The 25399-nt window shown below is 40.1% G+C and overlaps 1 protein-coding gene and 1 long non-coding RNA gene across 3 annotated transcripts in view; one reads left to right on the top strand and one right to left on the bottom strand.

Annotated features, from left to right (window-relative positions):
* Positions 1-64: 64 nt before the first annotated feature.
* The window catches only part of LOC105604230 (uncharacterized), a 53261-nt gene continuing 27926 nt past the window's right edge, over positions 65-25399 (top strand). The window contains exons 1-3 of one of the 2 annotated variants that reach the window (XR_009598099.1): positions 65-525; positions 10933-11016; positions 11124-11181. This is a non-coding gene — a long non-coding RNA (uncharacterized LOC105604230). Of the gene's footprint in view, positions 526-10932; positions 11017-11123; positions 24012-25399 lie in introns of those variants that run through there. The other variant, XR_001023650.5, reaches the window with a different exon arrangement.
* The window catches only part of KIF11 (kinesin family member 11), a 41490-nt gene continuing 35640 nt past the window's right edge, over positions 19550-25399 (bottom strand). The window contains 3 exon segments of the mRNA XM_004020034.5: positions 19550-20999; positions 23019-23135; positions 24005-24153. Of these exon segments, the coding sequence (XP_004020083.3) occupies positions 20868-20999; positions 23019-23135; positions 24005-24153 (398 nt within the window). The 3' untranslated portion in view covers positions 19550-20867.

Below are 25399 nucleotides of genomic sequence, written 5' to 3'. Positions count from 1 at the left end.
CCCACCCTTGGCCCGCCCCCGCCGGCCGAGCTCTCCGCCCCCGGGACGCGCTGGCTGGCTCGCCGCCTCTGAGCCCCCGGCGCCCCGGCGTCCAGCCGCCGCCGACGCTCGGGACTCCAAGCACCCTGTCCCGGGACGCCCTCGACGGAAGCCCAGTGCCGCGTCCGTCGAGCGAGGCGCGAGGCCAGCAGCTGCCTGCAAGGCGGAGTCAGGCTGCCCTAGCTTCGGCGGGGAAGCATCTCCGCCGAAACTCGAGGGCACTGGTCTAGGCACGGGCCCGCGGTGGCGGCAGCCGGCCCGAGCAAGGCGCTGCTGGACTCGGGCCCCGCAGGCGTGGACGCCACTGGTCGGGCCGCTCCTTCGCCGGCCTGAGAGCACCCTCCCTTGTCGGCGCGCTCCCTGGAGTAACGGTAGCACTGGCTGTGGCCCTGGGCGTCTCCGGAGTGCTCGTAGCGGGAGAGTGTCCTGGGTTCCTGGGGAAGCTCCAGGCAGAGAGAACCACGGCCCTTGCCTGCGTCCCTGTGGGTAAGGACGATTAGACATCAGGTGCTCCGGACTCAGGCCTCTCTAGCCCATGTCATTCGGGGGTCCCAGGGACACTAGTAGACGTCCCTTCGGGCAGGAATCAAGGGAAGGTCGGGGTCCTGCGGCTCCTGGCAGGAGCTGTGCAGTCTTTTCTGACCCCATGCGGGCTGCTCCATGTCCCCGGTCCCCAGGTCCTGGGGGATAGCAGCTGCGCGCAGTCCCGCTTTCCCGGTTTGCACGTGTTTTCTATTGAAGCGGCGACGCTACCCGGTGTGGCCTCGGCTCTGTGCAGCTCCACTCGCCTGCGGGGCAAGGGGGCATTTTCTTGATTGACGCCCTCCCGCGGTCGTCACACCTCGCGGTGAGCGGTTTCTGCTAAGGTCCTCCGTCAGTCGTGGAATTAGAAGGGAAAAAAAAAAAAAAACTTCCCGGCTTTTTCTATTAAGAGTTTTTATTTACATCTTGGGATTATTTCTCCGACTGCAGCGGGACAGCACTAGGCAGAGTGGGCTGGAAGCCGGATGGCTTGAGTTCGAGTCTCAGTCCAAACTTTGTGTGAGCAACTACTGTATGCCAGCAGTGAACAGAACAGATGTGGGTCCAGTCCTCGCAGTGGCAGGAAACAAATTTTAACACAGTGACTTAACGTCTGCGCTAGGAGACGTGCGCGATGATCAGGAACCTTGTAAGAGAGGACATCTTCTTGGGGGAGGAAGATGAATTAAGGAAGGGAAAGGGTTCCCCAAGGAAGTGATGTTTGAAAAATGAGTAGGTGTCAAGGAACCTGGAGGGGAACTAACATTTCAAGTCCAGAGAGTATAGTATTTGAGTGTTCTCAGTACAGCTTTTCAAGTCACAGTCCCTGAGTTTTTCTTATCTGAAACATTTAGCATTTAGCCTAAAGATTTCTAATCTTTTGGGATTGGGATCCTAGGCATCTTTCAAAATCTGATGACAGACAAGAGCTACAATATGATAAAGTGATAATACAAAGTGATAATATGCTATCACTTCAGTTAAAACGTTGGCAGAAGAATATTTATCTGCATCTTTATTATAGAAACTATCTCTAGAGGATACACAAAAACCTAGTAACATTGGCTGTCTATGAAGAGAGAGGTATGGTTGGAGGGAGAATGTACTGTACGCTTTGTGACAGTTTGGAATTGGAAAATTGAACTGTGTAGATGTATATAAGTAGGTCCTTGAAGGAGTGGCTGATTCTAGGTTGGGGCAGGAAAATACAAGGTGAGCTCCAGGCATCTGGTACCAAAAACCACAGAAAGAAAACAGGAACCTGCTTGAAGGGTCTTCCGTTGGCCAAATTTGGGGTCATTTAAGCATCAAAACTATGGATTAAAAGAGTTCATAGTATCACTGCCTGTAGTGATACTTAAAGAGAGACAGAAAGGGATGGTAGATGGTAAAACTGGAAGAATGCTAGCTAACAAGTGATAAAAATCAGAAAAGTAATAATTCGTTCAGGAATCACTGGACACCAAAATCATTCAGGGAAACATTGTTAAGGATGAGGATTTTTACAAGGTCTCACAGTGTCACCCCAGATTGATTGGATTCTGAATTTTTTTTAAGCTATAAAAGACATCTAGGAGGGTAATGGGCAAAAACTGAATAGGAATTGTATGTTAAGTGACATACAATTAGGATTATGTAGCTGAGTTGGAATGTTATACCAATGCCTTATAAGATCTCCATCACCTCACAGGATCTGTGGCTAAATCAGAGAAAGGAATGATGCTTCCTTTTCCTATATTAGTGATTATTTCCTTAGTATTTTAATATTTATTTTTGGAATGCTAGTAGACTTTGATCTTTTTGGCTTGTGGCTGAGTCATGTACAGAATAAACTATAAACTCATACTATTTATGAAGATGGAGAATGAAGGAGACATCATTAGTGTTCACTGTTTTAGATGTGCTATTGGTATCACAGGTGAAATGTCCTTATTCTGGGAGATACAAGCTAAGGTACTGGGGTGTGAAGAGACATGAAACCTGCAAGTTACTTTCACATTTGATATACAAACATATATGCATATATGTATATGTAAAGATGGAGATAAACCAAATTGAAAAATTATTCATTTGTGAAGAGCATACAGATGTTCATTGTACTAGTTTCAGCTTCTCTGTAAGTTTGACCTTTTTGAGTACAAAAACTTTTAAAAAGTATGATTTTTGTTTAAAAATGAAAACACTCTCTCAAGTCTTTTTAAAAGTAAAATTATTTGAATTATTTGTTAAATCTGCATACAAGTTTAGGTAGTGCATACCTCCTGGAAACCATCTGTGGAGGGCCATTTGCAGATCACTGGTCTCTCTGGGGTCTGGTTTGATGTTGTGTGCCCCGCCACGCTCCCCCCCCCCCCCCCCCCCACCCCCACCCCCATCCCCAAGTCATGATTCTCCTAACAAAGCGATGGAGAATTCAGGCAGGTGCTGAGAGACTGTGACATGAGGGGTATGTTCTTCTGTACCAAGGACAGAGATTGGATTTGGGGACAAAAAAAGAACAGTGGTTGTGTTAAAGGACTTCAGAAGTTATGTTTGAGTCTTCAAAGATTGGGACCTCCGGACACTAACCAGGTGACTGTGATTATTATTTTGTCACAAAACTTTTCTCCCTCATCTTTGTTTTTCTCCTTTTTCCTGCCCCTTCTACCTAGCACATAATTGAGATTATTATTCCAATTCATTTAATGCCCTTACAGTAAATCACTAGTGAGCCTTCATTCTCCATCTTCATAAATAGTATGAGTTTATAGTTTATTCTGTACATGACTCAGCCACAAGCCAAAAAGATCGAAGTCTACTAGCATTCCAAAAATAAATATTAAAATACTAGGGAAATAATCACTAATATAGGAAAAGGAAGCATCATTCCTTTCTCCGATTTAGCCACAGATCCTGTGAGGTGATGGAGATCTTATAAGGCATTGGTATAACATTCCAACTCAGCTACATAATCCTAACCAGCAAATTGAAGCACTTAATTCTGTTAAGCTATATAACACCACCTCTTCTAAATCCAGTCGTCAGATCCATGTTCATTTCACTATAGTTAAAAAAAAATTACAACCACATTTGTGAATGTCACATTCATTGAACTACATAATTTTTAATATCACTTGTGTAGGTTTTATAGTTTGTTTTATTGTTTTAAAAGTCATTTGGGGCTCTAAAAGAACTAGATTTTTCCAAAGTTGTCCTTATAATTTTTTTTCTCCCAGTCAGAACCAATAAAACAAAACTGTTGTAGCTATTTAATTCAAAATCTCTTGGAGTTTCAATATTTTTTCTCTGCTGGATACTAAAACCAATAAAGCTACATGAGATTTTAATTATATTCTGAATTTAAAAAGACTCTAAAATTTTGGCACCATTTATTTTAGTCACTACTATTGTGTGAGATACCAAACTTTGTAAGAAGAGAAGGTGGTTCTTACCTCTAGTTTATCTAATAACAGCTTTGGTAAAATTTTTGCAACTTATTTTCAATAGTTAAATGTAAATAGAAGTAAAACTTCAAATTAAACTATACCTTGAGAGCATGAATGGATTTTGTGTAACAATGTAATCTTGTTTTTGCTTCTACTAAAAGAAGTTTTATTATCTTCAGCCATTGGAATGACTAAATCATTTAGTAAATCACATATTGAATCATTGTATTATATTTTATTTAAAATTTGACAATATCTAACTAGTTAGTGTTTTAGGGTTTTACTGACTTACAAGATGCTACTATGATCAAAAGAAATATTTTGTCCTTGTCATGAATGGGATCAGAGCCCTGGAATACACAGGCAACAGTCATCACGACGTTGCTTCAGTGGTGGTCACATATCGAATACTATCATGTACTTTACATAACACCATAATGTGGATAAATGTTGCCAACCATTGAGCTTTGGGTGGAGCTTATGATATTTATTTGCTCCATTTAAATAATGATGAAGAACTCAATAACAAAAAAGACAGAGAACACTTTTTTAAATGGGCAAAAGATCTGAATAAACGTTTCTCCAAAGAAGATACACAAATGGTCAATAAGCCTGTGAAAAAATGTTTGATATCATTGGTCATCAGGGAAATGCAAATGAAAACCACAATTAGACACCACTTTATACCCAGTAGGATAGCTATAGTAATTTCTTTAAAAAAAAAAAAATGGTAAGAATGTATAGATTTACAACCCTATATGCTGCTGGTGGCTCTGTAAAATGAAGCTGTGGCTGTGTAAAATGAAGCCACAGCTGTGGAAAACAATCTGGGAGTTCCTGAAAAGGTTAAACAGAGTTACTGTATGACCCAGGAATTCCACTCCTAGGTATACACCCAAGAAATGAAAATGTTTGTCCATATAAAAACCTGTACACAAATGTTCGAAGTAGAAATATTCATGACAGCCAAAAAGAAACACCCTGAATGTCAATATACTGATCGATGAATAAATGTATGTCAAGCAATGGAATATTATTTGGTATTAAAAAGGAATGATGTACTGATGGATGCTACAACATGGATGAACTTAAACATTTTGCTAAGTGAAAGAAGCCAGACACAAAAGGCCACATTTATGTTTAATGAAATGTCCAGAAAAGGCAAATCTGTACAGGCAGAAAGTAGATTAGTGGTTGCCTAGGGCTAAGGAAGTTGGAGGTAAATGAAGCTGCTGCTGCTGCTAAGTCACTTCAGTTGTTTTCCACTCTGTGCGACCCCATAGACAACAGCCCACCAGGCTCCCCCGTCCCTGGGACTCTCCAGGCAAGAACACTGGAGTGGGTTGCCATTTCCTTCTCCAGTGCATGAAAGTGGAAAGGGAAAGTGAAGTCGTTCAGTCGTGTCCGACTCTTTGCGACCCCATAGACTGCAGCCTACCAGGCTCCTCCATCATCCATGGGATTTTCTAGCCAAGAGTACTGGAGTGGGTTGCCATTGCCTTCTCTGAGAAGTTACCATAGTGATAGTTATAAAACTTTGAGAATATCCAGAAAAGAAAATATTTAATGGGTGCATTATATGGTGTGAATTATATCTAAGTAGAGTTGTTACATTATTTTTTTTTTTTTGATGAAAGAGTGTCACATGAAAGTACCGTACCCTATAATAATTTTAACAAGAGCAATAATATCAGAAGTGACAGTTTGACATGTAATCCAAACTTGTAGATATTCAGCTAAGCTCCCAGGCAGTAGTCCTGGAGAAAGAACCAGAAGTGATGAACCAGGACTCATGCTGTGTGGACCATGGGCCCTCTCTGTTCAGTGCACCAACCTTCACCCCTGGCCCTGTATGCCTTCATTTGCAATCTTTCACCAGGCAGGTGCCCTTTCTAATCACACCCTGGAAGAGAGAGAAAGAGGAAGTTTATTACCAAGGAACCAAATAATCCAAAGAAAAAGTTAAAACCATTTCAGACTCTGGTTCTGATTTTTAAAACTTTCATGAAATCATTTGAGGTATGCGCACAAAATTCCACTGTCCTTAACTCTAAGGAATACTGCAAAGATTATTTTCTGAGACAAGAAAAAATTTCATGATTCCCAGACCACAAAGGAGATGCAGGTCTTATTCAGCAGGACTGTGAGGGGTCATAGAGAAATCTTCAGTTCAGAGAGATGAAGTGGAAACATTCTGGAAATCCTAAGTGTGAGGATCACTGAGAGCTGGGGTGGATGACCTCCTGGGAAATTAAGTGCCTCATGGTCAAGAAACTGTGAGCTGCCTACAGGCACTCATTCTCTTGCTTGGCAACGACCTCATCTCAGGTAAAACATAATCTGGTTTCCCAAGGACACATTTTTCCCTCAGCTGTGAAATGGGCCTGAAATACTGAGTTGTTTCACACAACTCATCAGAGAAGTCTGAGACTATTAGGAGAGGTGGGGAATATCGATTATGCCAAGGTTTGACCTAAAAGGGAAATTCCTGCCTGAAGGTATAAGTCCCAAGAAACCGGTAACATCAGTAGCTTCGAAGGCAACTGCATGGTGGTGCAGACGTAGGAGTGGGAGTAAGAATGAGATTGGAAATGGCTTTAGGCTGTACTTTTGTACTTTTTGAATTGTGAACGCAGTTCCTGAAGCTGTGTCTGGCATGTAGTAGGTGCTCAATAGATATTTTTGAAAAGGTGAATGGAGTCAAACGTAATTTTTTAATTCGAGCTCTGCCATTTTTACTGTGAACTTTGATAAGTTTCTTAACCATTTTGGGGCTTCCCAGGTGGCACTAGTGGTGAAGAACTCAGCTGCCAGTTCAGGAGACAGGTGTTCGATCCCTGGGTTTGGACAATCCCTTGAAGGAGGGCATGGCAACCCACTCCAGTATTCTTGGCTGGAGAATCACCATGAACAGAGGAGCCTGATTGGCCACAGTCCATAGGGTTGCAAAGAGTTGGAGACAGCTGAAGCAACACAGCACACACTGACCTGGTATGTTCTCAACCTCCTTGTGTCTGAAAGGAGTGGAATAAATATTGCCTAGTGCAAACACTAAGCAGTGAAGAACTTGGTTTAGCCCATCTTTCCTTCTCCCTCAGTGAACACAAGCAATTTTTGGTTGATTAATTTTTAACCTCATAAATTATGCAAAATACTATTTGCATGACATGTTGAAGAAAAAGGGAATTGATAACAGAGGCAGGGCTATATATTTCCTAAATTGTTGCTAGTTGAGGAAAGATCATGTTGATTTGTTCCTCTTCGGAGTTCAGGATCCTGGTTATTAGAACCTTGTATCACTCAGCCACTTAAGCTAAAAAGAGAAGAGTCGTGTTGGAGACAGGGAAGAAAGAAGAGAAGAGGGATTGAATGATTGAAGTGGAAGTAATGTAAGGGAATTCCCTGGCAGTCCAGTGGGTTAGGATTCCATACTTCCACTAAAGAGGGCACAGGTTTGGAAGTAAGATCCTGTACGCTGTGAGCAGGGCCAAAAATAAATAAATAATAAAAATTAGTGGAAGTAGTATAAAAGAGGAAATGAACATGAATCCCAGGTTGATTTGGGGTACTGAACTTAATGAAATAGGGTATAGTCCCCAAGACTGGAGAAGACTAATGGTTCCTAAAGTGCAGAAGCTCTATCTTGGTCATCCCTGTCTCCCGTCAGCACCCATCACTGTCCCTGGCCCCAGGATGGTGTCATCAAATATGGGTCACTGAGCATCACCCCAGAACTTCTAGGAGAAAGAACAGCGTTTGACAGGCTGATAGCCCAACCCTGAGTACAAAACGAGTTTTCTGGGTTTCTAGGGAGAACAAGCAGAGGAACCAGAGATCAAATTGCCAACATCCGCTAGATCATCGAAAAAGCAAGAGAGTTCCAGAAAAACTTCTATTTTTCCTTTATTGACTATGCCAAAGCCTTTGACTGTGTGGATCACAATAAACTGTGGAAAATTCTGAAAGAGATGGGAATACCAGACCACCTGACCTGCCTCTTGAGAAACCTGTATGCGGATCAGGAAGCAACAGTTAGAACCGGATATGGAACAACAGACTGGTTCCAAATAGGGAAAGGAGTACGTCAAGGCTGTATATTGTCACCCTGTACTCGTATGCAGAGTACATCATGAGAAACGCTGGATTGGAAGAAGCACAAGCTGGAATCAAGATTGCCGGGAGAAATATCAATAATCTCGGATATGCAGATGACACTACCCTTATGGCAGAAAGTGAAGAACTAAAGAGCCTCTTGATGAAAGTGAAAGAGGAGAGTGAAAAAGTTGGCTAAAAGCTCAACATTCAGAAAATGAAGATCATGGCATCTGGTCCCATCACTTCATGGCAAATAGATGGGGAAGCAGTGGAAACTGCTTTAAAGTGGCTGGCTTTATTTTGGGGGGCTCCCAAATCACTGCAAATGGTGATTGCAGCCATGAAATTAAAAGATGCTTACTCTTTGGAAGGAAAGTTATGACCAACCTAGACAGCATATTAAAAAGCAGAGACATTACTTTGTCAGCAAAGATCTGTCTAGCCAAGGCTATGGTTTTTCCAGTAGTCATGTATGGATGTGAGAGTTGGACTATAAAGAAAGCTGAGTGCCGAATAATTGATGCTTTTGAACTGTTGTGTTGGAAAAGACTCTTGAGAGTCCCTTGGACTGCAAGGAGATCCAACCAGTCCATCCTAAAGGAGATCAGTCCTGGGTGTTCATTGGAAGGACTGATGCTAAAGCTGAAACTCCAGTACTTTGGCCACCTCATGCGAAGAGCTGACTCATTGGAAAAGACCCTGATGCTGGGAAAGATTGAGAGCAGGAGGAGAAGGGGACGACAGAGGATGAGATGGTTGGATGGCATCACTGACTCTATGGACATGGGTTTGGGTGGACTCCGGGAGTTTGTGATGGACAGGGAGGCCTTGCGTGCTGTGGTTCATGGGGTCATGAAGAGTCGGACACGACTGAGTGACTGAATTGAACTGAGGGAGAACAAACCTATTCTTTCTCTCTCAGTAAGGAGGTGACCATCTGGATAGTCCAGAATATTTAGAAGGGATGAAGACAAGGAATACGGACAAGAGCAGCAGTCACAAGGGCAGTAGCGATGGTGCAGCAGCTGTAGGTCAGGATGAAAAGCAGCATCTCCTAAGCGTGGTGGCTCGTGGCACCGAGCAGAGTTTGTGAGATCCTTCTCATTCGTGGTCTTCAGGAGCACTCACTGTGGAAGTAGAGCAGGAGGTTGTCCCACGTGGAGGTCCAGCCTTGAAGCTGATGGAAAACCAGCCACCAAATGGCTATAGACTCGGGCTTCCCTGGTGGCTCAGTGGATGAGAATCCCCTGCCAATGTAGGAAACACGAGTTCAATCCCTGATCTAGGAAGATACCCCAAGCTTCTAAGGAACTAAGCCCATGCACCACAACTGCTGAGCCTGTCCTCTAGAGCCTGGGTGCCATGACTGCTGAAGGCTGAGTGCCCTAGAACCTGTGCTCCACAAGAGAAGCCACCTCAATGAGAAGCACCGCAACTAGAGGAAAGCCTGCCCAGCAACGAAGACCCAGCACAGACAAAAAAAGGAAACATTAAAAAAAATGACCCTAGGCTCATTATTTTCCACCTTATTATCCCTCTAAGGCTGGAAACCCAAGAAACTTTGCTACCTTTTGATAGTCCAGCAGATAGGTAACAACTCCATGTTATGGATGAGGTATTAGGCCCAGAGAAATCAAACAACTTGTCTAAAGGCACAGAGCTAATGAGGAGCAAAGCAAGGATTTAATCTCAGAAATGATTCTTAGACAAGATCTTTCTGTGGCTCTATTGGTTAAGCAACTGTAGCAGGTTCACGTACTGTTTTTAAACAAGTCCGTAACTATTACTTTATTCCCTGGGTGTGCAACCATTCCTGAGTGATCTGGAACATTAAAGTGAAAAACAGGAAGTCTCCTCAAAAGAAAAAAGGAGGGCAAGTTATTTCATTAAATCTAAATGTATAAGCAAGTATATATTGTCTATTATGCTCAATACATAAGTACATACATAGATTTAGTATATACAAAATTATTAACCAGTTAGCTCAAATTTGATTTCTTCTCTTACTACCTTTTATTTTAAAATTGGCAATAATTGCACTAGATTATTTCAAACCCTGGGCTTTGAAATAATGGGCTTTCCTGGTGGCTCAGATGGTAAAGAATCTGCCTGCAGTGTGGGAGACTCGTGTTTGATTCCTGGGTCGGAAAGATCCCCTGAAGAGAGGAATGCAACCCACTCCAGTATTCTTGCCTGGGGAAATCTGTGGACAGAGGAGCCTGGCAAGCTACAGTCCATGGGGTTGCAAAGAGCTGGACTAAGTGACTTTCACTTAACTTCAAACTCCATATATTTAAAGTGTTTTGATTACATTTTAATTATCCAATATTTTGTTTTAAATAATCAAAGATACTTTTTCATACAAAGGATAGAAAACAGGCACATTATTTTTCTTTATAGAAACTTCAAGAAAAGCTTATTAGTTTCATTAATTCATGGTCTGTTCCCTTTGATAAAAAGAAAAATCAGAGTGATTTTAAATGTTTAGCTTGATTTTGTTTTTGCTATTCTTTTTCTCATTTTTTTGATGGCACCACACAACATGTGAGATCTTAGCTCCCTTGCCAAGGATCAAACCCACATCTCCTGAATCGCAAAGCAGATTCTTAACCACTGGACCACCAGGGAAGTGCCTGTTCTTGTTCTTCTAATTGGTGTTCTTCTAACTGGTAGTGTAGAAATCAAATTTATTTTGAGCATGGTGCTAACTGGTTAATTCTTCTAATTCTGAGTTATCCAACCACATGATCTATAATTCAGTGAGAAAGAAACAGCCATTTAAAATAATATTTTTAATAGAATATCTATGAAATAGTTTTTATCAGTTTCTCTTCTTTCTCTTCCTCTTTAGGGGAAAAAGTACCAAGTGAAATGTGCTACTGAAGCTTCTATTGAACGAAAGCCACTTGCTCCTGCAGATAATTTACCACCCAAGGTACAGTAGCAAGGTTTTCAGTTTCCTTCAAAATAAAAGCTTTTCAACATGGAGATTAGATTAAACTTAATAGGATCTAATTCTTATATGCTTTTTCAAACACACAGGGGGAAGTATCTTTGAAGGCATGGGAGGCTATCATAAAGACTGAGAAAGATTTGGCTGGTAAGGATCCAGAAGAAATAATAAATAAGAAGAGTCAAATGGGAACAAAACAGGCACACATTTGAAAAGGGAATCTCTCTTGAAATCAGTCCCACTATTTATCTAACAAGTTAGAAGGTGTTAACAGGAGACTATATTGATTTTGCTCCCACCTAGGATGCAGAAAGTTATAAAGACCATTGTTGTCACTCTAACAAGAAAAAATCTAGACAAACACAATCATAACTTTTCTGCACCAGTCGGAGAGCTGAGGTCTCAGGCCAGCCAAGCACTTTGAGAAAAAAGGACTTCCTATTGAGAGACAGGGAAGAGTGATAGCTGACCTGGGAGAAGGAGACACCAGATATCATACAAGCAAGTAAGAAGAATTCAGCTAAAACATTTTAACAAATTGACAAAGGTTTAATGTAAGCTAGTGTGAAAGTTATAGAACCCCTGGGAGCTGCAGACACAATGGGAATTTGCACCCACTACCAGGCTCTTCACAGACTTTACAGGTGCTCAAGAAAAACAGAAACCCAGGGAGGAGATCAGAAGAAGCCTCTATTTGTGATGCAGGCTTGGAAAAGGAAGCAGCCACTACTACAAAAACAGGCATGAAGCTCTACCCAGAGACTTCTTTCTTACAGACCAAAGCCACAGGGGGAAAGGCAGCAATACTTGTGGCTCCTAGGGATACATGTGAAGACTGCTGGGCATGGGTGCTAAGTCGCTTCAGTCATGTCCCACTCTTTGCGACTCTATGGACTGTAGTCTTCCAGGCTCTGCTCTCCATGGGATTCTCCAGGCAAGGATACTGGAGTGACTTGCCATCCAGGGATCTTCCAAATCCAGGAATTTACTGCTAGCTCCTGCATTGGCAGGCGGGTTCTTTACCACTGGGCCACATGGAAAGCCTAGTGATCAAGGTTTTAAAAAAAAATTTTTACTCAGAGAGGAAGGGCAAGAAACTCTTCTGCACAGAACCTGCCAAAGTTCCCAGCAGAGTTTGGCTACCCCAGAGAGGGACAGGATCACTGAGAAAGCCCAACTCCCCCAAGACCCAGGACACAGGGCCTGCTAGGACGAAGGCTGGACCTGGACAGCAGAAAACCCTTCCCAACCCCCAGCTTCAGGCCAGCGAGACCCAAGAATGAGAAAAGAGAGTAGCACCTTCCCATGGCAGAAGTGCTCAGAAACCCTTCACCAGTTCAGGCACACAGGGAAGGCTGATAGCTGAGGGTGGAGAAAGAACATTGAGAAAAGCTCTCTTGCAACCTAGCTCCCACCCTAATCCAACCACCGAAAACCAAAGTTAAAGAGAAAACTTTGAAGGCAGCCAGAGAAAGAAGACATTAAATGCAGAAGAACAAAGATAAGAATTGCACATTAGGCTTCTTAATAGAAACTGCAAACCAGAGGACATGCAGTGACATCTTTAAAGTGCTGAAAGAAAGTAACTGCCAGCCCAGAATTACACACAGGACGAAATATCTTTCCAAAATGAAGACAGAATATTTTAGAAAACAAAAGTGACAGAATTCATTACCAGCAGTCCTATACTGTAAGAAATATTAAAGGAAGCTCTTCAACAAGAGTATATTAGAGAATATGGTATCATACATAAAGACAGATCTACAAAAAATAAGATCTCTGGAAGTGGTTAAAATGAGAATAGAAAGACATTCTTTCTCTTAATCTCTCCAAAGATAATAATCTTTCAAGATGAAATACATGGATTGTGGTTTTATTGCAAATATAAGAGTAAAATGAAAAACACAGAAAAGATGAGAGAGTATTTAGAAGTGTGCTGTTGTTAGGTTCTCAAGCTATATGTGATTCAATATAATTTTTTTGAGGGCAAACTATTATTAGTTCTATATATATATATACAGTAAGCCTTTGGGAAAAACTAAACAAAAGTTTTAATGGAGATAAAATGGACTCATAAAAACATTTCTAAAGGAGGTAGAAAAAAAAGAAAAACAACATAATTATTAAAGAAATGCAAATCAAAATTACAGTAAAGTATCACCTCACACTGATCAGAATGGCCATCATCAAAAAGTCTACAAACATTAAGAAAGAGAAAGCTGGAGTTATAAATCAACTATAACTCAATTTTTAAATTAATCTTTTACAAAGGAAATAAAGCTAGAGTATCTACATTAATATAGAATAAGGAATGGGCTTCCTTGATGGCTCAGATAGTAAAGAATCAGCCTGCAATTCCGGAGACCTGGGTTTGATCTCTGTGTCAGAAGATCCCCTGGAGAAGGGAGTAACTGCCCACCCCACTGGGCTTTCCAGGTGGCGATGTAGGAGGCATAACAGACGTGGGTTTGATCCCTGGGTTGGGAAGAGCCCCTGGAGGGAGACATGGTAACCCACTCCAATATTCTTGCCTGGAGAATCCCATGGGCAGAGGAGCCATGGGCTACAGTCCGTAGGGTCGCAAAGAGTCAGACATGACTGAAGGGACTAACTTTTTCACTTTAAGGAATGTCACCAAGAATAAAAAGGGACAATACTGATAAAGGTGTTGATTCATCAAGAAGTGTAACAATTCTAAATATATATGTACTTCACAGCACAAGTGGCTCAGCTGGTAAAGAATCCACCTACAATGCGGGAGACCTGGATTCGATCCCTGGGTTGGGAATATCCCCTGGAGAAGGGAAAGGCTACTCACTCCAGTGTTCTGGCCTGGAGAATTCCGTGGACTGTATAGTACATGGGGTCGCAAAGAGTCGGACACAGCTGAGCAACTTTCACTTTCATAGCGCAACTGCTAGAAGTAGAAAGAAAGAACTGACAGGAGAAATTTTAAAATTTACGGTTAGAGAGTTCAACAGTTTTGGGGTTGGTTTTTTTTTGTTTGTTTTGTTTTGTTTTTTGCGAGGGGTAGGGGGTTGCTGCATTAAGTGCTTGTGGAATCTTAGTTCCCCTGACCAGGTATCAAATCTGAGCTCTTAGCAGTGAAAGCACAGAATCTTAACCAATGGACCACCAGAGAATTTCTGAGACTTTAACATTTTAATTACCAGAACTACACAGAAGATTAGTAATGTTATAGGAGACCTGCAACCCTATCAATCGACTTGGCCCTACTGACATTTACAAAAAAAAATTTATCAAATGATAGAATATATTCAAATTTAATATTTTCCTTAGACTTGACTTATCAAAGTCTAATATTAGAATCTTTACTACCTCCCCGATAAAGAATCTTTGACAGTTTAATTCCTCCTAACTTTCTTCCATCTTATGTTATTCTTGAGGGTTTTAATTCCGTATATATTTTAGACTCATGAAACACTGTTATTGTTTTACAGTGATGATTTACCTTTCTGATGCATTTATATTTTTTATTGTTCTTTATTCTTTCCTACATCTCTGAGAGGCCATTTGACACCATTTTCTTTTTGCCTAAAGAACACCCTTTAGTGTTTCCTTTAGTGCCAGATTGGTGATGACATAAATCAATTATCATTTCTTAGACACATAAAATGGCTTTAATGCACCATCATTCCTAAAAAGTATTTTCACTGTGGTGGCCATCAGTTATTTTGTTTCAGCAGTTTAATTATCTCTATTGTCTTGACTTCCTTATTTCATTTATCCTTTAGCAGTTTGCCTGTGGTGTACCTAGGTGTGATTTTGCATTTGTCCTGTTCAGGATTATAAAGCTTCAGTCCCATTCTCTCTTCTTCCTTGTGAGGCACTAATTGTATACATGTTTAATCTCTTCACCATGTCCTGTTTCTTTCATGTTTCTTATCCTTTGGTCTTGCTATGCTTCAGTGTAATGATTTTCTTCCAACCTATCATCCACTTTTTTTAAAGTGTGTATTTATTTGGCTGCACTGGGTCTTAGCTGCAGCATGCTGCTGCTACTGCTGCTAAGTCGCATCAGTCGTGTCCGACTCTGTGCGACCCCAGAGACGGAAGCCCACCAGGCTCCACTGTCCCTGGGATTCTCCAGGCAAGAACACTAGAGTGGGTTTCCACTTCCTTCTCCAGTGCATGAAAGCGAAAAGTGAAAGTGAAGTTGCTCAGCCGTGTCCGACTTGTGGACTGCAGCCTACCAGGCTCCTCCGTCCATGGGATTTTCCAGGCAAGAGTACTGGAGTGGGTTGCCATTGCCTTCTCCAACATATTGGATCTAATTCCCTGACCGGGGATCAAACCCAGACCACCTGCACTGGGAGCACCAAGTCCCAGCCACTGGACTGTCAGGGAAGTCCCTATCATCTACTTTTAAAAACTCTCTTAACAAGGTCTGTTCACAACTAAACCCATTCCCTGTGTTCATAATTTATGATATTTTTTCAGTTCTAGAATTTGTCAGTTCTTTGTAAAATAATTTTCATCCAAAATATTTCATTGTGTATAAATTCTTTAAATGTTTAATTTTAAAATTATCTTGTTTGGCAACTCCATTAGCTTTAGTTTCTGTAATTGGTTTCTGTTGTCTTTCCTGTTGATGTTTGGTCTGTTTGTATACTGGGCTTCCCTCATAGCTCAGTTGATAAAGAATCTGCCTGCAATGCAAGAGACCCCGGTTCAATTCCTGGGTCAGGAGGATGCCCTGGATAAGGGCTATGCTACCCACTCCAGTATTCTTGGGCTTTCCTTACAGCTCAGCTGGTAAAGAATCCACCTGCAATTCGGGAGACCTGGGTATTCTGGCCTAGAGAATTCCATGGGCTGTATAGACTCGCAAAGAGTCAGACACAACTGAGTGACTTTCACTTTTACTTTTTGTATTCTGGATTATTTTTTGAAAGTGAAAGTGTTAGTTGCTAAGTCACGGCCAACTCTTTCAGTTGTGTCCAACTCTTTGTAACCCCATGGACTGTAGCCCGCTAGGCTCCTCTGTCCATGGAATTCTCCAAGTGAGAACACTGGAGTGGGTTGCCATTCCTTTTTCCAAGGGATCTTCCCAACTCAAGGATCAAACCTGGGTCTCCTGAATTGCAGGCAGATTGTTTACCGTTTTAGTCACCAGGGAAGCCCAATTATTTTTAAAGGAGCGTAAACAGCTGTGTTTTATGGGCACACAATGTATACAACATATGTTTAAATTGTCATGTTTCTTTAAGAACATTTTACTATCTGCTAATCAGTTCTACCTACAATGTTAATCCCTTTATGATTCAAGTACTTCTTCTTTAATAGATGATAGGACTCACTTTATATTTTGAATGGCTTTTATTTTTAGGTCAAAATCACATAAAATGAATAATTATGAGAATTATTGTGGTGTACAATGTATACAAATTTCAAATTGTTGTACAATTAAACTAATATGTGCCAATTATACCTCAAAATTTTTAGTTAAAAAAAAATAATTCCATGGCACTTAGTATATTCACAGTGTTGTACAACCACCACATCTACCTGGTTCCAACACATTTCCAACATCATGAAAGTCCACACTCATTAAGCAATCACTCCCTTTCTCCCAACTCAAAACAACCTTGGCATCCACCAATCTGCTTCTATGAATTTACCTATCCTGGATATTTCATACAAATGTAAACATACAATAATATATGAATTTTGGCATCTGACTTCTTTCACTTAGCATTTTTTTCAAGGTTTATCCACACAGTAGTGGGTATCAGCACTTCATTATTTTTATGGCTAATAATCCATTATATGTATTTTATCCATTTTATGTTGTATTGTTTATAGCATTTTCACTTTTCACTTTCATGCATTGAAGAAGGAAATGGCAACCCACTCCAGTGTTCTTGCCTTGAGAATCCCAGGGACGGGGGAGCCTGGCGGGCTGCCGTCTATGGGGTCGCAGAGTCGGACACGACTGAAGTGACTTAGTAGCAGGAGCAGCAGCAGCAGTGCTAACATGAACATCTGTGTACAGATGTGTGTGGATAAATTTTTTCTTTTCTCTTGGATAGCTATCTAGGGGTAGATTTGCTGGGTCAAATGGTAATTCTACGTTTATCTTGTTTAGGAACCACCAAGCTCTTTTTAAACAGTGGCTGACATTTTTCATTCCCACAAGCAGTATTTGAGGGTTTCCACTCACTATCTTCACCAGCACTTGTTATTTTTTGTTTTGGGCCGCACTGTGCATCAGGCAGTATCTTGGGTTCCCCAACCAGGGATCAAACCTGGGGCCCCCTGCGGTGAAAGTGCAGAGTCTTAGCCACTGGACCAACAGGGAAGTTATTTTTGTTGTTTTTGTTATTTTGTTTTTACTACAGCTATTCTTGTGGATGTGAAGTGATATCTAACTGTGGTTTTAATTTGCATTTTCCTGAAGACTACACTCTTGCTGCTTTCAAGATTCTGTCTTCAGTTTTAATAGTTATGTGTCTTGTGGATCTCTTGAGTTTATACTGTTTGGACTTGTTGAGTATCTTGGATATGCAGCTTTGAGTGTTTTAGCAAATCTGAGAAGTTTTCAGCCATTATTTCTTCAAGCATTCTTTCTGCTCCTTTCTTTCTCTATCCTTCTGGTACTTTTTGCAAATGTTGTTTCATTATGCTCTACAGGTCTCTTAAATTCTATTTGTCCTTCATTCTTTTTCCCTCCTGATTCTCCAACTGGACAATTTCAACTGACTTAGCTTCAAGTTCACTGGCTTTCAATTGCCTGTTCATATTTACTATTGGAAGCCTCTTGTGATTTTTTTCACTTCAGTTACTTTTCAGCTCCAGATTTGTATGGTTCCTTTTTACAGTTTCTTCACTGATATTCTCTATTTGTTGAGACAACTTACTGGATTCCTTTAGCTCTGTGAGCATATTTGAGACAGTTGATGAAAAGTCCAAAGTTTATGTTCCCTCAGCAAGTCTGTTAATTTCTTCTGCGAATGAGCCATAGTTTGCAAAATTCCGTTTTTTGTTGAAAACTGAACATTTGAATATTATGGCAAGTTTGACAATCAGATTCTTCATGCCTCATGGTTTGTTTTTGTTCCTTGCTGTGGGCTGTAGTTTAGTGACTTTTCTCAACTTTTTTTGTAAAGTCTCACTTGACTTTTCTTTGAAGACTTTTTTGCTTATATTCACCTAGTATTGACAGATTTCCTTGAATGCCTATGGCAAAAATATATATAAGAATTAAAAGAAAACAAAAAGGGAAAAAACCTCCTCCCAGTCTTTGTAGAGTGGCTATAGTGGAGCACTCCTTTAGTGCTTAGCTAGATCATTTTTAAATCTGCTTAGCCTTCACTTCCTACTTATGCTGAGCCCAGAGTTCAGCCAGCAGTGAATACTTAGGTCTTCTCTAAGAATGCAACTTGCCCTAAACATAGATGGCTTTCTCAGTTCCCTAGTATACTATTGTTTTTGAATAGCCTGATTTCCCTTGGAAATTCTCTCGCATTATTTCCTCTCAGGCTTTGGGCACACCTTTATTTACCTCAACTGTAATCTTTTGCCAAACATGGCAGCAGGTCATTTGCTTACAATATTTTCGAGAAACGCCTACCATTTTTCAACCTGAGTTCAGAGTTAGCTGAAACAAAGGCTTTGCTTCAGTCCTTCATGTTGGCCTAAACAGGTTTCAACAACTTTTTGAGATTAAAACTGCCTAAGCTTCTTCAGGACCAAGGAACAAGGTCCCACTCTGAGAACCATGGGCTTCTGCCTGTCTTCAAGACTACCACAGTGCTGGGAAGGGGGATGGCGCAAGGGCAAGTAAAACACCAAAAGGCTTTCCTAATATTTAGGTTACTTTATTCCTGATGCAACATTTGCTTGGTTCTATAAACTTCTATTTTTCCAAGTTATGACAAAGTTATTTCTGAATGTTTTCATCTCTGAGGAGGAATGATGGGTCCTTGAAGCTACCTACTCTATTTTTGCTGAGGGTTACTTTTTGAGTGCTTCACAATGTATATTAAAATGTACCAAGTTAATTTCAGGCTCTAGATGTTAAAATTCTCCTGATTTATTTTGGCAACTTCACTTTCACTTTTCACTTTCATGCATTGGAGAAGGAAATGGCAACCCACTCGTGTTCTTGCCTGGAGAATCCCAGGGATGGCGGAGCCTGGTGGGCTGCCATCTATGGGGTCGCAGAGTCAGACACGACTGAAGTGACTTAGCAGCAGCCGCAGCAGCAGCAGGCTGTTCAACCAGCTGTATTAGCATTCGTAGGTAACCTTAAAACAGTTTGGGAATGAGATGGCTTAAAGCTGGACTTCAGGCCCTGTGAGGGCCAACCTGTTTCTCACTCATCTCACACTAAGGTGTAGCCCCGTGGAGTGCAACTGAAAGCTGGGATGTTTACCAAGGCCTTTCTTCCTTGCTGGTACCTGGGTGGAAGTTTATTTTAGGGATTTTAATACAACTTGCTTAACTCTGTAAACATACCCACTGCAAAATAAGAAATAATGAGACAAGCAAGTTAATGTAGAGATCAAATTTATTAATCATGGATTTACCAAGGGTAGCTTATTTTTATTAGATATTATTCATAGCTTGTATTGACATCTGATTTTGCAGAGAAATTATATGATCATTTTTATTAAGATAATTAATACTCTGCAAGGCAAACTGAGTTCCTTAGCACGTTTTCTAATTATCCAACAGGGCTTGGTTTTACTTAGTTATCAAAATCAAACTCTGAATTTCTACACTTAACTTGATGTGGGCACAAATTTATTCTTTGCATATATTCTAAGTGCTCTGGTTCTTCATGCTGAAACATCCCAACTTCCAGAAATTTGGCTGCTAGATCAAAAAATATCAGGGACCTTCAATTAAGGGTTAAGATTTCAGTAGAGAAAAATATATACACACATATTTTATTATATACAAAGAACAACAAAAAGTTTCACCAAGTAAACAAAAGAATATAAATTACACTTATAATCAATAGCTTCAAAAAGCCCTTAAATCAGCGTGACCTTTTGCATAAGACATAGGCCTTAAAACGGGGTCACACAGCCATTAATCAGAACTCAGGGTTTTTCTCCCATAACAGCAATCTATAGTCCGGGAGAATGGCTTTTTGTGAACTCTATAGGGGCTAATATGTCAGGCCTCATAAAGGAATGAAATGCTTTTTCACATCTAGGGGGAAACAAAAATATTGACGGGATATTTCCAGGGTTATGTTTACTGTTGGCAGTGATTTTAGAGATAACCACAGAAAAGTGTCAAAGATTTCTAGATAAAACTCTGGCTATCTCATAATAATAATGGATAGATACCATTTTCTAGCTCTACAAATGTTTTGGTGACAAATAAAAAGGGAGAAAGTGAGCTGAGAAGGCAGAATAAAAAAGTCTAGGGAAGGAGGCAAGGAAAGATACACATAATTCAATCACAGCAAGAAAAGAAAGGATATGGCCTTCCTAAGACCAAGTGCTGGTGATATTCACCTATATAAGTTCAAGCCTAAAAGAACACTGCAGCGTCTATCTATCTGCTATTTAGTAATATACAAGAAAACATTTTTTATTTGTTCTGAAAGAGCTATTTTATATCAAAAGCTAGAAATACATATTTGCTCCATGCAAATCCCAAATGAAATCCAACTTAACACAGAGGGAACTACAGCAATGACAGAAAGATAGGTAGACAGTGAATTCAACTGCATTTACAGCACTGCCTTGATATTCTCTACTCATTTTTAATCTGCACACAAGGCTCAAATTCTGGGGTTACAGGTTTTATTTTCCATTTTCCTTAAAAAGTAAAATTACCAATCCTCAAGTTAACTAAACGTTGTTCTGGGCTCGTAGAGGTAATCTGCTCTTCGTAACAGACTGCTCTATGATTTCTTCCACTTTAGACTTCTCCAGTGGATTAGTGCCTCTGTTTTCTTTGTCTTTTCCATGTGATTTTTTATGCTGTGGATTTAAGGGAGAAAATTAAGTCAATATAAAGTAACATGACACATATTAATCATATTCTATTTTCAAAATTATCTGGGTTATAGGGAAGAAATTAGGTGTGGAAAACTTTAGAAATACTCAGCACAAATTTGAGGCAACACTTTGCCTGGAAAGTAGAAATGAATGCCTTCTATCACCAAGTGGGGGGAGGTATTTGAGAAAGAAATTTAATTTCCTGTATGGTTTTCCAAAAAAATAATCACAGATTTTACTGTAGGGCCATGGCTATCAACAGGGAGATTTTTGCTTCTCGGGACATTTGCTTACGTCTGAGGACATTTTTGGTTGTTAAAGCTAGAGGGGTACTACTTTCAGTGGATAAAAACCAGGGAAGCTGCTAATGAATACCACATAATACACAGGACAGGTCACCACAACAAAGAATTAGGCAGCTCAAAATGTCAGTAGTGCTGCTGCTAGCAATCTTGCTCTAGGGAAACAAAGATGGGCTACTGTACAAAAATGGCAATTCTGGGAGTTCGCTGGCAGTCCAGGGGTTAGGACTCTGTGCTTTCACTGCAACGGCCAGGGTTCAATGCCTGGTCAGGGAACTAAGATCCCAAGGGCTGCAAGACGCAGCCCTCTCTGCCCCCCAAAAAAGAGGTAATTCTATTTTAAGCATAGATCTATAGGCTATCTCAAGATACTTTTAATTTAACCTATATTTTATCTTTTAAAAAAGTTATTTCATGTTTCTCATTTGGGAATACTTCATTGGAATCCTTGTACTTGCCCTTAGAGAGCTTTAGGGAACTGATGACTTTTCTTATAGACCCACTCATCAATTCTTAGACAAACTGTAAAGCAACTTTACAGTTTCTAACCTAGAGAACTTCCCCAAATCAGATAGATATCAGAGAAAAAAATAATTTCTGGACTTTAGCTAAAGGTCTAAAATCCAATCCCAAGTCTTTTCTGGCACTGTAGGAACTTCCTTGCCATAACTGAACCACTCAGCCTAGCCTTCAGAACCTCATATGCTGTACTAATGAAAGAATTTTCACATAGGGATTAACCAGCCACTAAAGTTCTCTTAACTTTCCCTCTTTTCTCAATTTTATAAGATAGAAGAGAGGGTTGAAAAATAGAAATATATCTAGAGTTTTTTAATAGTAAAGAAGAAAGCAAAAGGAAGGAAGATTTGAAGGATAAAATTGCCTTGATGCAGAGAGAGGGGAATTTAATAGAATCTGAGCTAGAATAGCTCAGATTAATAGGTTAATAGGAACCTAATAGCTTAATTTAATAGCTTACTAGGAATGGAGAATCTTTAGATCATGGTGGAAGCATAGACACATCAGAAGCAACACTTCAACTATGACATAAAATGTAGACATTAATATCCTATGCAAGGAAATTATTACTTCACAGACTGTCTAGGCTTATGCCTTTAAATGAGAGGGAAGATTAGACAGTTCAGAGTGTCAATACTCCCAGAAGTGGTGAAAAGGGGGAAGGAGAGGGCACAGGATGTATGTAAATGCTCAAGGTCAAGGCAGGTGAGAAGTGCAGGCTGCCTTGGGGAATAGTTCATAGGAGAAAAGCCTCAGGCAGGAGACTCAGTCGTTAAACCAGAGAGGCGTTCAGTCTCATTTTAAACATCTTAGCCTTCAAAGTCTGACTGTGGGCAGAGATAGGCTCCAGGACATCCATGTCAAATGTGGAGGGAAGAAAGAAATGACTGCTTTTAGTATCATTCTGAGTATGGAGGAAGTAGAAAAGGGGTAAGAATAACAACAGATTACCAGCCAAAGATGGGAGTCAAATTTTGCATTTATCCTATCAAACAAACCCTAATCAATGATCATACTTGTGTAAATTCTTTAAACCAGAAAAGTTAACAAACCGTCCTAAAGGAATGACTAAAATACTTTTCCCGTTCCATCCATCAAGAGCAATGCCTTTATACTGAATAGCAAATGACAGATTTACGTTAGATGTGGAAGGGTTAATTAACAAGATACAATCAGGTACCTGGAAAAATGGAACCCCACCACTTGATGAACAATCCAAACTAGTATCTACAGATGGTTCCTGAGTTAGAGGTTCTTCAACAGTGAGCACCAGCACCGCATTTTCTTCATCCAAGTCCTAAAATAAGAAGCTAGATGAATTGATAAATTCCCAGGGCTTAAAAATCTTCACATGGTGGGGGTGGGGTTAAAAAAAAATATTCACACAAGGCAGTTTTCTTTGAAAAATAACACAATGTCCATCACTTAAAAGTTCAACCTCAACAAAATTAGCAGAAAGTCTACAAAGTAATAAAAATAATTCCTGTTATGTTTTCACATAGAAAAGTACCTATAATAAAGTGTTAAATGTGATAATCTCAGAATAAAGAGATTATAGTTTACTTTTTACTTTCTTCGTTACTTCCCAATTTCCCAACTTTTCTATAATTACTATAGTTAAATGCACAGATTGTGGAGATTCTCTACATTCTGCTTCCAGCTCCGTCCTTGTATTTGGGACAAGGTAATTCTTAGTTTCCTCACCTGTTAAACTGGGGATAGTACTAGCATTCACCGTATGGAGTTACTGAGAGAATTAACTAAGTAAATATATATGTAAAATGCTCAGAACAATGTCGAGCACATAATAAACACAACATAAACATTGTCTAGGGCTTCCCTGGTGGTCCAGTGGCTAGGAGTCTGCCTTGCAATGCAGAGACATTGGGTGGACCCCTGGTTCAGGAAGATCCTACCAAGTGCCAAGGAGCAACTAAGCCCACGTGCCCCAACTCTTGAAGACCATACACCTAGAGCCTGGCTCTGAGACAAGGGATGCCCCCACAACTAGAGAGTAGCCTCTGATTGTCACAACTAGAGAGAGCCCTCATGAGGCAACGAAGACCTAGCACAGCCAAAATAAGTAATACAATAGATAAATAAAGGTAAATTTAAAAAAAGTTTATGGGAGAATTCTAAAATTATGATGCCTAAAATAAATTTTACCTGACTAGTCTCTTTGTTGTTTTCTGAACAGTTTAGCATTGTTAACAGCTCAGGCTGTTTCATTTTCAACTGATCAAGGAGCTGTTCACGTGGCTGGGTTCTCACCAGTGTTGATGGGTATATATAATTTTTCCTCTGTGGGGTCGTACCTTTAGTGGACATAAGTGGTAAAAATTGAAATGTGGCTTATGAGTAAGGTTTTTTTAATTGAAAAATAATTGTTTTATAATATTGTGTTGGTTTCTGCCATACATCAACATGAATCAGTCATAGTTATACATATATCCCCTCCCTCTTGAACTTCTCTCCCAGCATTTTTTTTAATGCTAAAATTTATACTTCCCAGTAAGTCTTTGTCTTCCAAAAATATAACCACTGCCACATATGAGAATCAATTTTGTTATCTGTCAGGCATATGTTGCTTAAAATATTTCCTAAATTGACAACTCAACCAATTGCAAGATCCAACCTATGCCAAAACATGAAATTTTCCACCTACAGAAGATGTATTGTAGGGTCTAAGAGGATTCAGAGTGTTCTGAAAAAGATGGCAACATTATTGGAACAAGACACAATTTTCTCAGCATGATCAGTTAGATAGAAATAATCATTTTACTGTAAATTTGATGGAAAGTAAATATTAACCGGTTAACATTTCTTTATACTAATTCATGTTCTCATAATTTACATGGGCACTGGCCTTTTCACTTAACATTTATATTTCTGATTTCATTGAAAAATGGATAATAAATATCAAGAGTCTTGGGGAAAAAAAATTAACTGGCATCCTTTAGTGCCATCTCCTTTTATAACTGCTTAAAAAAAACCACTGCTTTAAAGTATAATTTACATACCACAAAATACACTAAATGATTTTTAGTAAATTTACAGAGTGTCACCACTACCGCAACATAATGAATAACTCAATTACTCATCCTGTGTTAAACAGTTTGTCACACCTTCTTTCATGAAGGCCTCCCTGAATACATTATAGTTTATACAGCTCTGACCTCCCACAATGGTTATTCCTGAATGCCAGTCTAAAGGGGAGGCACACACAGAAAATGCACAGTGCGGTAAACCTTGCGTTAAACTCGATTCACTTAATTACATTCTTCCATTTCTGGTATTAAAATGTCCTTTTACAAACTGCTAGATAGATGGTAGGCTTTCTTTTTGTGCTCTCTCTAACACATTTCTAAAATGTGCTCTCTTAATAAAGCCAGTTGCCTGAATGTTTGTAAACTTTTACTGAATTATGATTGCCCAAGTTTCTGGGAGTATATGCCATGTATATCATCTAATGCTTGATTAAACCTACTTTAGGATTCCAGTTTTTCCATATGTGAATTAATCAGAGTGAGATGGTAAATCTGTGTCAGGGAATGGCAGGAC

Source organism: Ovis aries, chromosome 22 (assembly GCF_016772045.2).
Source record: "Ovis aries strain OAR_USU_Benz2616 breed Rambouillet chromosome 22, ARS-UI_Ramb_v3.0, whole genome shotgun sequence".
In the NCBI taxonomy this organism is placed as follows: Eukaryota; Metazoa; Chordata; class Mammalia; order Artiodactyla; family Bovidae; genus Ovis; species Ovis aries.
The sequence above is the reverse complement of the archived record's forward strand: the minus strand, read 5'-3'. Positions and strand labels throughout refer to the sequence as shown.